The sequence below is a fragment of the Chiloscyllium punctatum genome, chromosome 46 (genome assembly GCF_047496795.1).
Source record: "Chiloscyllium punctatum isolate Juve2018m chromosome 46, sChiPun1.3, whole genome shotgun sequence".
Lineage (NCBI taxonomy): Eukaryota > Metazoa > Chordata > Chondrichthyes > Orectolobiformes > Hemiscylliidae > Chiloscyllium > Chiloscyllium punctatum.
This window is the reverse complement of record NC_092784.1, coordinates 56,691,149-56,703,815: the sequence shown is the minus strand read 5'-3', so window position 1 is coordinate 56,703,815 and position 12,667 is coordinate 56,691,149. Positions and strand designations below refer to the sequence as shown.

Here is a 12,667-nt window from a genome sequence, read left to right as displayed (position 1 = left end):
GATAGTCAACGCTGCTTTGTGCATGGGAAACCATGTCACACCATTCTAATTGCGTTTTTTGAGAAAGTGTCAAAGAGGATTTATGAAGGCTGGGTGGTGGATATGGTCTATATAGACTTCAGTAAGGCATTGAACATGGTTCCACACGATAGACTGATTACCAAGGTCAGATCACACGGATTACAGGGAGATCTAGCTATTCAGCTGCATAACTGGCTCTGTTGCTCTGTTCTGATGTCCCATGCACACTGTGCTTGGTTAAGTCCTAAAATAGTAAATGGGGTCTGAAATGTTTACCTTTGGATCCCAACCTGGCCAAAATGTGCACTGACTCTGTCACTTTCTGATGCAGCCAAGGGTGTTAACCTCCCAGCCTAGACCATTTTATCATCTGTGGAGATGATGAGAGCAATAATCGTTCTGCTGCATTTTCAAGGGTGTTACTGCTGAATTGATGGGTGGAGGTTGATTAGCTCCATTGGCCAGAACAGACAGGTTGCAATGTAGTGTCGCCAACAGTATGGGTTCAATTCCCGCACCAACTTAGAGAAGGGGGCATAACGAAAAGGGGAGAATGGCCTCACTGGGCAGAATAACATCTGCTCCTTCCACCCTAGATTACTGAGGATCCCTGAAATGCCCTTTTTAAATAAATGTTAACACAAGATAATACGACTTGGCACAACAGAGAACATACCATGTAAGTGAAGTACTTTATCTGGTTCTGGGTTGCAGCGTCATCATTTCGGAGATTGAGTTGAACTGGCAGATCTCTTCCAGGATTGAGCTCTGTTTGTTGAATGCTGATATGTAAGTAGTTCCTTGAACCATACTGTGTCCTATATGGTTGTGCCACCATACTTGCAGAGGCCTGACGGTCTTTGGGGATGTTGGCAGCGTTTGTTACAACCTGTATGCGGTGGGATTGGTGGGGGGGGGAGTAACAAACAACATAGTGAGAAATTTAAACTGAGGCAGTCAAGCAACTTTGCACTCTCTTTACTGTTTCACAAGTCAAAATTATTCGCATCGGAATATTAGCAAACATTTATTAAAGCAAACGTAATTTGCCACATCAGGTACAAGATCAGAAGGAGGTCGGTTGACGCATAGTCTGATTCCCCTGATTCTGATCATCCTGCTTTTAACCTCACAGAATCACCAATGTGTTCTGGTGCCAAAGGAAGCTATCCACCTCACTGCGGGGCAGCACAGTGGCTCAGTGGTTAGCACTGCTGCCTCACTGCGCCAGGGACCCAGGTTTGATTCCAGCCTCGGGCGACTGTCTGTGTGGCGTTTGTACGTTCTCCCCGTGTCTGCTTGGGTTTCCTCCGGGTGCTCTGATTTCCTCCCACAATCCAAAGATGTGCAAGTCAGGTGAATTGGCCATGCTAAATTACCCATAGTGTTGGGTGCATTAGTTAGGGGTAAATGTGGGGAATGATCTGGGTGGGTTACTCTTTGGAGGGTCAGTATGGACTTGTTGGGCCGAAGGGCCTGTTTCCATACTGTGGGGGATCTACTCCAATCTGTGCCTGCACCAGCTTGTTGAATGAGCATCATTATCATGTGGCAGCCTCTTCCTTTTCCCATGTATCCTTACACATCACTCTTATTCTTGAGTGCTTCCATTGAACCTGCCCCCACCACATTTCCAGCCAGTACGTTGGTTGTTTAAAAAATAATTCCTCACTTTATCTCCTGCGCCTTTTGCAGGTCATTTTAAATTGACTCCCTCATCCTTGTTGCTTTTACCAAGTGGGAACAGCATCACTCTCCCTTCTCTCTCCAGCCCCACTCATAATTTTGAAAGCCTCTATCAGATCTCTTCTCAGCCTTTTCTCACCAAGGAGAATAGTCACAACTTCTTCAATCTATTCACTATTGCTCACCACACCTGAGGTGTCAAGGTTAGAGCTCTGCGGTGCCTTCTCTTGAGAATTCTCTCACTCCTTTAAGACTTGGCCCCTCTGTTCCTCTGTGGCACAACGGGCAGCCAGAGTCTGCCATCAGCACTCAATGTTTGTTTGCCCCAACCCCTATGGTGTGGCTTGCTCTTGAAGGAACTCATAAAACATACTTCAGCACAGAGTCTTCAGTTGTGTTACAGTTGAGGAGGGGTGAATCAACTCCCCTCTCTCTCACCCCACCTCAGTCGACTCTCAGTCCTTACAGCAATTGATTAGATTAGATTACTTACAGTGTGGAAACAGGCTCTTCGGCCCAACAAGTCCACACCGCCCCGCTGAAGCGCAACCCACCCATACCCCTACATTTACACCTTACCTAACACTACGGGCAATTTAACCTGGCCAATTCACCTGACCCGCACATCTTTGGACTGTGGGAGGAAACCGGAGCACCCGGAGGAAACCCACGCAGACACAGGGAGAATGTGCAAACTCCACACAGTCAGTCGCCTGAGGCGGGAATTGAACCCAGGTCTCTGGCGCTGTGAGGCAGCAGTGCTAACCACTGTGCCACTGTGCCACCCACTATTGCACCATTGTACCCTGTACCATTGCCATAGAATAAAGTTGGTTCTGTGCAGACATGTAGAAATCCAAACTTCACGGCATCGAGATTGAAGACCAAAGCTGCTTTGCTGACTCTTGTGTGGACTTGGAACCTTCCATCACTCTCCTTGGAGGTGTTGCTTCTGAGATATGGTAATGGTCAACATCCTTGACGTTGTCACCTGATAGTGATGGTATGACCATGACTTTGTTAACATGCAATCATTACTGTCCTGCTCTCCTTGCAGAAGAACATAGACCAACGTTGGCATTGCTCAAGTCTGATATCTGCCCTAGAGCACATAATACTTCAGCCAACAGGGGGAGGTCATCTTCAAAGTCCAGGTCTGCCAAATGATGATGGTATCACAGGATTCTAATATTGGATTCCATCATTACCTTCCTCTTGATGAAAGCAACAACATGTGAACAAGAGTTGGCCGCATGACCCTTTGAGCCTTGCTCCACCATTCAATAAGATCACGGCTGATCTGATTTTAACTTCAACTCTACATTCCTGCCTGCCCCCAACAATCTTTCATTCCCCCTTGGCAACCAAGAGTCTATCTTCCTGTGCCTTAAAAAAATAATTCAAAGATTCAGCATCCACTGTCTTTTAAGGAAGGAAATTCCAAAGACTCATAGCCCTGTCAGAGGAAAAAAGGCTTCCTGAAATTTATCATAAATGGATGGCTCCTTACTTTTAAACAATGACCCCTCGTTCTAGATTCTCTGATAAGAGGATGCATTCTTTCCACATCCACCTCATCAAGCCCCCTCAGGACCTTATATCCAGAAGTCTCTCTAGGTTTCATGCCAGACCTCTGAAGTCCATGTGTTTTAGTGACTTCAGGAACCAGAAGGTCAATGCCACACCAAGATCTATCACCATGGACAGCTGTGTGCACGCAGCTTAGAAGGGACGCTGTTTCTAAGATCATACTTAGTCCAACCTGACTCTTCTAAACTCCAGAGGATACAGGGTCTTACTTGTGCATCACAAGGGACAAAGCCTTGGGGAATATATCCAGCCTTTCTGTGCTTCTGGAATGATCCTGAAGGGGTTGGTGGTGCCCATGCTGGTCTTCACCGCTGCAGTTGGAGCTGTGATATGAAAAGGTTAATGGACCACTGCTGTGTCAGAGAGGCTGCCAATGAATGCTTTTGAAAGCCTTCCAAAAATCAATGAATTGGACCCCAAGTGGCTTCTGATGGTGTAGGTTCTGTTATGCGATACTCCTGAACATGAATATCTGCTCACCACGTGATCCACAGCCCTGGAAATGTTCTATTCTTCCCGAAGAGTATCGTCCGCAATGGCTTCCAGTCTGTTGAGGAACACCATGCTGAAGACCTTGACAAGTAATGGACAGCAGTATGATGACTGTCCATTTGTGACAATCATTGAAGTTCTTCACCTTTGGCAGCTTAATGATTACCCCTCACCTCCAGTCTTCAGGGATATCCTCCACAGTCTAGATCTTGTTGAACTGTGAGCTCAGTTGTATTTTTTTCATACAGCAACAGATCTGCTGGTGTCTCATTGATCACCTGCACCTTGTAAATATTCAGGCTCTCAAAAACTCTGATCTAGCAATTTCTCCCGACTTGGTGCTCAGCTGCTGAGTTATGGCATTGCCATTAGACTCCAAACATGCAGCGGAGAGCGTGGTGACAGAGAACCTCCAACAACTTTGTCCTCCCCTGAAAAGCAACAAAATAAGTTCCGTGCATTCGGAATGAAGAAGGAACCCACATGCACTTATGGGTTGAGAGTGTGGTGCTGGAAAAGCACAGCAGGTCAGGCAGCATCTGAGGAGCAGGAGAATCGACGATTCCGACATAAGCCCTTCATCGGGAATGAGGGTCAGGAATAAGTGCATTTATGACATGCTATCTTTTAAAAGAACAACATTATGCAATGTTCTGACGAAGGGTCAAAAGACGTGAAACGTCAACTCTGCCTTCTTCCCACAGATACTGCCAGACTCGCTGAGTTTCTCCAACAATGTTTGGTTTTTGTTATACAATGTAGGTGTAATATACTAAAATCTTTAAAATAAGTCTGCATTGTAAGAGTGACGTTGAATGTAATAAAGTTTTGAATAATCTCTTTTGACCAGAGAAAGATTAGCAGAAATTGAATAGATGTATTCAAGTCATGAAGAATTTTGATAGTCAATAATGAAGATAGTTTCCACTGGCAGTATTTAGTATGATAGTAAGATTTTAGTATGTTACACCTACATTATATAACAAAAATATAAACATTGCTGGAGAAACTCAGTGAGTCTGGCAGCATGTGTGGGAATAAAGCAAAGTTAACGTATCATGTTTGTTGACCCTTCATCAGAACATTGCATAATATTGTTCTTTCAAAAGATAGCATGTCATAAATGCATTTATCCCTGAGCCTCATTCCTGATGAAGGGTTCATGTCCGAATCGTCAATTCTCCGGCTCCTCGGATGCTGCTAACCAGAGGACATAGTGAGGACTGCAGATGCTGGAGAGTCAGAGTTGATGAAGTGTGGTGCTGGAAAAGCACAGCAGGTCAAGCAGCATCCGAGGAACAGGAGAGTCGACATTTTGGGCAGGACCCTTTACCACGGAGTTTATCAAACCGGAGGACACAGGATTGAGGTGCTTGCTGAAGGCAGCAGAGTCGAGCTGAGACCTTTCTACCATGCTGTGGGGAATGCCCACATGGATTGCATTTTACGAAAGACTGGTGGAATCAGAGTCCGTGGCAACATTTAAAAGTACATGCAGTATGTGACAGGAAATAACTTGCAGCACCAGGTAAATGGGATAAATTGGGCGTCTTTTTTAATTGAGCTGGACCATTCGGCGAATCTCTATTAAGGCACTCACTTCTATTGGTAGGTTGCTTGCTTGTCCACCTGTGTTTACTGACACCCTGGCATGACCGTTAGCTTCTGTCCTGGAATTGTAATTTCCATCCCTGGTCATCACTGGGATTCCATTGGCTGGTGAACCATCAGGATTTGTTACTTGGACCTCAGATAAAAAAGGAAGAGATAAAATAAAGAAAAAAAAACCTTTATTCTATTCCTATGTAAAGATATATAGTTAAGGTGTAGAAAGAAAGGATGAGGTGAATGGGGAGGTTTGTACCACTAAATCAAATGGCATTCCAGGCTTGTAATACTTGGAAGTCTTGGTGAATGATATGGTGTACGGGGAGGTGACTATTTTTATTCCTGTTTTTTCTGCTTCGACCATGTCACTACCTAAATCAGAAAACAAAAAGGAAATTTTAAAAATTGTACACGGTGTTTTACAAAATACCAGAAGTCAAATGCTGCTGCTATGGGCTTACTAAAACAGAACACAGTTACTTCCACCGATGTGCTGCTCTCACAGGAAATAAACAGAGAATACAATCGATATGGACAAGTTAGATGGATGGGTGTGTTTTCATGCTGTACACCTCTATGACTCTGTGACAACTTGGTCATAAATGACTAAAATTACTTAAGGAACCTAGCTGACCTATTTAAAACATACACTAACTGGCTTCTTGCAAATTCAATATTTTATGATAAAAACATTCCCACCTTTGCTGCGAATGGTGACACAATGGTAATAATCAACTAGGCAGAAGTGGGTACTGCAGTTGCTGGAGATTAGAGTCTAGATTAGAGTGGTGCTGGAAAAGCACAGCAGGTCAGGCAGCATCCGAGGAGCAGGGAAAATCAACGTTTCAGGCAAAAGCAGATTCCTGATGAAGGGCTTTTGCCCGAAACATCAATTTTCCTACTCCTCAGATGCTGCCTGACTTGCTGTGCTTTTTCAGCACCATTATAATCTTGATTCAATTGAAATAGACGAGTAATCGAGGGGCACACATTCACTCTCCAAAGGAAGGAGTTCAAAGGCTGCCTTTGCAGCTGGGGGAACTTAAAGTTGGTGAACGAATAAATGTGAAATAAAGCTGCTTGACCCATTAGTAGGAAAGGTTCTTTACAGGGTGATATGTGACACCAGATCTGTAACAGTGTGGTGACTCTTAACTCCTGCTCAAGCACTTGATCTGTATTAAAACCCTGACACTCCAGTTGTATCCCCACAGGGATTAGCAGCAGTTCAAAACAAAAACGCACCAATTGATTTTCAAAGTCAGTTCGGGAAAGCGAAGAGATGCTAGCCATGACCAGCTGAGCTCACATTCCAAGAACGAATAACTTAAAAAGATTTCTTCTAAATATGACTTCTTGCCTGGAGGAAAGTAGCACAATTTGGAGACCATTTGCAATTGTAGCTTTGTTCTGAGAGCATGGTTAGTTCTGTGAGCCAAATCTGATCTACATGAGTCAGTTCTGGATTGACAGGTATCAAAACTATCGGCTGTCGTGGAGGGCCGCTCACTGAAGTTTATATTTCCCTAATCTTTTGCACTGGTCCATCGGTCATAATCAGACTGTATGGACATTAGGAGGATCGACGAGTAGTGAGTTACAAATTACCAAAATAAAAGCCTTGCTCTGTGCAGGAGACAGTAAGGGCTGCAGATGCTAGAAATCAGCAACAATAGCTCTGAGGTTCACCTGGGGAGCTGACAGCAGATTGGCCTCCATCTTGACTTCACCAGCTTCAAAATACCTCCACATCCAGTCTCCACACACCACCCCCCCCAACCCCCGATCTCACCTAACCTGCCCATCTTCCTACTCACCTTCCCACTCCACCCCTCTCATTAACCAATCACAATAACCCCCTACCTGTATCTACCTATCACCATCATACCTACCTTTCCTCCAGCCCCACCCCTTCCCTTAATATACTTCAGGGCTCCCTCCTGTTCCCCATTCCTGATGAAGGGTTTCAGCCTGAAACATTGACTTTCCCGCTCCTCGGATGCTGTCTGACCGGCTGTGCCCTTCCAGCCTCATATCTATAGAGTTGTTGCTCTGTGGAGAGATTGTGTAGCTTTCTATTCCCTAGGGTTTCAAGAAGGGGTGGCATGGTGGCTGAGTGATTAGCACTGCTGCCTCACAGTGTCAGGGACCCGGGTTTGATTCCAGCCTCGAGCGACTGTCTGTGTGGAGTTGACACGTTCTCTCCATGTCTGCATGTGTTTTCACCGGCTGCTCTAGTTTCATCCCATGGTCCAAAGGTGTGTAAGTTGGATGGATTGGCCATGCTAAATTGCCCTGTAGTGTCCAGGGATGTGTAAATTCGGTGGAATAACAATACAGACTCACATGGATAGATTGGGGTGTTCTTTGGAGAATCAACGCAGACTTGATGGGCCAAATGGCCTCTATCTGTGTTGAATGAATGAAGGATGTTCTCCAACTGAGGCATATAAAGTCCTTTTTCCAGGAATGCAAGAACCAGGGTCTATCTTTTTAGTTCAGATTTAGTAATTACACTGGAACAATAAGTCACAGAATTATAGCTTTGCCACTTGGAATTGAAATGAAGTTAAATTTCTTCATTTTCAAAGGTAAGAGTTTTTGGAATTGCTCCAGTGCAATCAGCAGTTTCTATATCCATGGTGGCTCAGTGGTTAGTGCTGCTGCCTCATAGCACCAGGGACCCACGTTCGATTCCAGCCTCAGACAACTGTCTGCTTGGGTTTCCTCCCACAATCCAAAGATGTGTAGTTCTGGTGAATTGGAAATAGTGTTCAGGGATGTGTAGGTTAGGTGCATTAGACAGAGGTAAATCGAGGGGAATGAGTCTGGGTGAGGTAGTCTTCAGAGGGTTGGTGTGGACTTGTTGGACCAAATGGCCTGTTTCCACACTAGGGATTCTATGAAAGAGATCAGATAAATGTGAAGAGGGAATTCAGCTGAGGTAGGTCAATCACGCGGGGATTGAATGGCGGACTTAATTACAAGGATTAAGACCCATGCCAGCTCCTGTTTGTTCAGCTCTTACAAAGTTATGACAGATGTATATAGAATGATGTATACATTAGCAGAGATATTAATGACTCAATCATGCTTAGATATCTTCATCGTATGTACAAGAACCGTAGTAAGCTGCATGAAGCCGACATACCTGAATGTGTTATGACACTAACAGTAACATAGATTGAGCATCCCACAAGTTCATAAATGTTGGGCAAGCTGGCATTCAAGTCTTCACTCGTCAGGGAAGCAGCTCCTCGGCCATCTGTAATCTGATATTAAATACTTTAGATCAGGAAAGAGCCCAACAATTAGTGCAGAACCTTATCAAATACATTATTCAATAGCTTTCTAATGTTCTGATGTGTGCCCGGTGTACCTGTTGAGAAGTTCACTCCACACTAGGTTCGGGATATTTAGTCTGAAAGCATTGCACTGTGTGATTGACCTTTTACCCTGGTTTTAAATCCTGTACAATGGGTCCCCAATTCACAAATGTCTGACTTACAAACGTTCACACTTACCATTGTGGTCGCACTTAGGGGTGTAATTTTAAAGATTCGACTTAGAACATAGAACAATACAGCGCAGAACAGGCCCTTTGGCCCTCGATGTTGCGCCGACCTGTGAACTATTCTCAATTCGTCCCCCTACACTATCCCAAAAATCATCCATGTGCTTATCTAAGGATTACTTAAATTTCCCTAATGTGGCTGAGTTAACTACATTGGTAGGCAGGGCATTCCACGCCCTTACCACTCTATGTGTAAAGAACCTGCCTCTGACATCTGTCTTAAATCTAACACCCCTCAATTTGTAGTTATGCCCCTTCGTACAAGCAAACACTTCTTGTATTTATGAATGATTATTCTACACTGTTCTGCACATACAAACTGACTTGTGAATGGACTAAAGAACAGAACCTGTTCACAACACAAGGACTGTCAGTAGTCCTTCAATATAAGTATCCTTTACCATTGCAATGTTTCCTCATGAAGTGGTTACCTACTTAGTTAATTCTTCGAACCCCTGAGGTTTTTTATTTGTCAATGTGATTAGTTGGGTAAATCCCACATTGGTAATATTCCAGTAATGTTTTGCTTTTTCACTTACAGCGACTGATTGAAGTGATGATGGAATGCCTATCCTTTCACCATCCTTCATTATTCCAAACATAACAAATGCACGACCCTCAACAGGCTTTCCATAGACGAATCTAAAAATGAGAAAATAGATCTGTTAAAATGGTCATTGGAACAAGCTTGCTGGAAAGCTGGTCTCCGAAGGAAGAATACTAACCTTGCAATGATTGAAACATCCAATTGCGTATCGTCAACATAAAAAAACTTTTTTTTTGACTCCAGGGCAACTTCAAAACTTGGTAACACTATCAAAACAAGCCAAGTCAAAACAACATTTAAAATATTACAATTACTGACTGATTCTCATGCTCTCATAACTTCAGACATGGCATGTCAATTTTGAACAGATACTACCCAGCAAAATTTTATCACAGTCAGAATTTGTATGCTCCTTGTTTACTGATTATGGTCACTATGTTGGTATGTAGATACATGGCAACACCTCCATATGTAAGGTCTTATCAAAACCATCTCACCATCTTGATTTATAAATATTATTTGTGATTTGTTATATAAATGAACTATATTTATTAATGTCACTTATTTTAGAACCTGCTGTTTAAACTAGTGGCATATGGGTTTGAACTGCTTGTTTGAAGGGGTTTAATAATCTTAGATTACTTACAGTGTGGAAACAGGCCCTTCAGACCAACAAGTCTACACCGACCCTCCGAAGAGCAACCCACCCAGACCCATTCCCCTACATTTACCCCTTCACCTAACACTACAGGCAATTTAGCATGGCCAATTCACTTAACTTGCACATTTTTGGACTGTGGGAGGAAACCGGAGCAAACCCACGCAGACACGGGGAGAATGTGCAAACTCCACACATACATTTGCCTGAGGTAGGAATTGAACCCAGGTCTCTGGCACTGTAGGACAACAGTGCTAACCACTGTGCCACCGTGCCACCCGTAATCAACTTGTAATTATTTAATTTGCCAGAAAGTGATTTCTTTTAATAAAGAGTCTGGCCGATATGGCGAATGGGAATTAGTTTATATTGGAAGAGTTTTGGACGAACGATGTAAACAGCAGAGTACATGAAGATTTCTGATAGAAGATTCTGGATTATTCGATGGAAGAACCCCCTTATTTTTAAACTATGACTCTTGTTATTGACTTGACACTATGGGCTGGATTTAATGGAAGCAACCAGTACGTAGTTTGTCTCGGTACATAGTTTGACAGCAGAGGGACTTCTCCAGGTTCAAGGACCCTAGGGGCAGAAGTTTCACCTGCTGAGAGAGGTTGACTGGAGGTAGCAGTGGTATCGAGTAGCAGTGCCACTGGGAGGGCAGTGGCCGCTGCTGGTATGGCAGTCATTGCCCAATCATTATCATGTGCTGGGCATGGATATGTGTTGGCAGGGGGTTAGAATGGCAGGGCTGAAGCTGTGGGAGCAGGAAGATGAGGGTCATCAGAAAGAGCACAGTATGGCTGACTGTGGACATAACTCCTTTTGATACTGGCTCTCTCAATCAGGCACTGAGCACTTTCAAATGGGAGACTGCCCTGGGAAACCATCAGCAAACCTGCCACATTTGTTTATCATGCCTTCCATGATGCTTGCGGTGGGGGTGGGGAAAGTGGGGGGGGCCTCTGCTGCTGAGAAATGACAACCTTACACAAACATTATTTAAGGCTTTTTGACCAGTGGGAGACTAGCCATAGGCCTTCCAGACAGAGTCTACATCAAGTGGAGACACAGGAATGGCTGGTATCCTTTCCAAATACCACCTTCTTATCAAAGTCGATGTCTCCCAGTCACCAAACTTAGCCGGAGGGAGCCAATTCAATAAACCTGAACTGTGAACATCATCATTGAGGGAAGTATCCAAATACTTTCAGCCAAGGTCTTGATTTTAACCTAAAATCATTGCAAATTGACTCAGCATCATACACTGAAATACTCTGCACTAAGTTTTGCACAAACACAGCCAAAATGGACAGGTTAGGTTTTCCAACTGCAATCTTATTCTAGGTTTGTTCAAACTAATGCCTAGCAATGTTTTGATTTAAACCAGCCAGAACAGAGAAATAATAGACCAGTACATTAAATAATAGACCAATTTACTCACCATATTCCTTAACTTCAAATTCAGTGGTGTAGTTTACATGGCTGGCCTCTGTGTAGCTCACAGCAATCTTCCACATTCCAATACTGGAAATTATATCAGTTAAGCAATTATCAGCCATGATTATAATGAATGACACAGCAGGCTTGAATCACAGAATCTCTACAGTGAAGGAAGAGATCATTTGGTCCATTGAAACTGCACTGAGCCACCACCCCCCATCCTATCCCCATCATCCCACATTTACCACGAGTAACCCACCGAACCTGTACATTCCTTGACATTATAGGGCAATTTAGCAAGGTCAATCCATCTAACATTCACATCTTTAGACTGTGGGAGGAAACTGGAACACCTAGCAGAAACACATGCAGACACGGGGAGAAGGTGTAAACTTCAAATAGACAGTCATCTAAGGCTGGAATCAAACCAGGGTCCAAGTTCTCAATGCCTTCATTTTTGAAGGTCATATCCCACGCACTTTGCTAACCATTCTCTCAGTGTGTCCTGCCACATTCAACAGGTCAATCTATATTTACCCCTCAGATGGCGACGAGACAGACCACAGATGGGAAGACCTGGAAAAATGGTGCACTGAGAAAAACCTAGCTCTCTAGGAACTCATTATTGATTTTCAGCAGGATGTTACTCATGCCCCCCTACACATGAACAGCACAGAGATGGTACAAGTGGAGAGTGTCAAGCTCCTGGGAGTGGTCATCAACAACATGGACTCTTCATGTGGAGGTACTGGTTACAAAGGCTCAACAATGTCTCTTCTTCCTCAGGCAGCTGAGAAATTTTGGCACGATGGCGAATACCCTTGCCAACTTTTATAGGTGCGTCATCAAGAGCGTTCTGTCTGGATGTATCACGACCTGGTATGGCGACTGTACCATTGAAGATCGGAGATGGTTACAGAAACTGGTGGACTCGGCCCAGACAATCACAAAGGCCAACGTCCCATCTATAGAATCCATCTACCAGGCCCCGCTGTCAAGGAAAGGCCGCCAGCGTTCTCAAAGATCCATCCCACCCTGGCAATGT

At 44.0% G+C, this 12,667-nt stretch overlaps 1 protein-coding gene across 1 annotated transcript in view; it reads right to left on the bottom strand.

Annotated features, from left to right (window-relative positions):
* Positions 1–12,667, bottom strand: part of LOC140468137 (complement C3-like) — a 125,365-nt gene that overhangs the window by 99,987 nt on the left and 12,711 nt on the right. The window contains exons 6-12 of the mRNA XM_072564333.1: positions 11,624–11,706; positions 9,697–9,784; positions 9,511–9,613; positions 8,549–8,669; positions 5,654–5,769; positions 5,390–5,536; positions 698–910 (exon numbers count right to left, since the gene is read on the bottom strand). Of these exons, the coding sequence (XP_072420434.1) occupies positions 698–910; positions 5,390–5,536; positions 5,654–5,769; positions 8,549–8,669; positions 9,511–9,613; positions 9,697–9,784; positions 11,624–11,706 (871 nt within the window). The remainder of the gene's footprint in view (positions 1–697; positions 911–5,389; positions 5,537–5,653; positions 5,770–8,548; positions 8,670–9,510; positions 9,614–9,696; positions 9,785–11,623; positions 11,707–12,667) is intronic.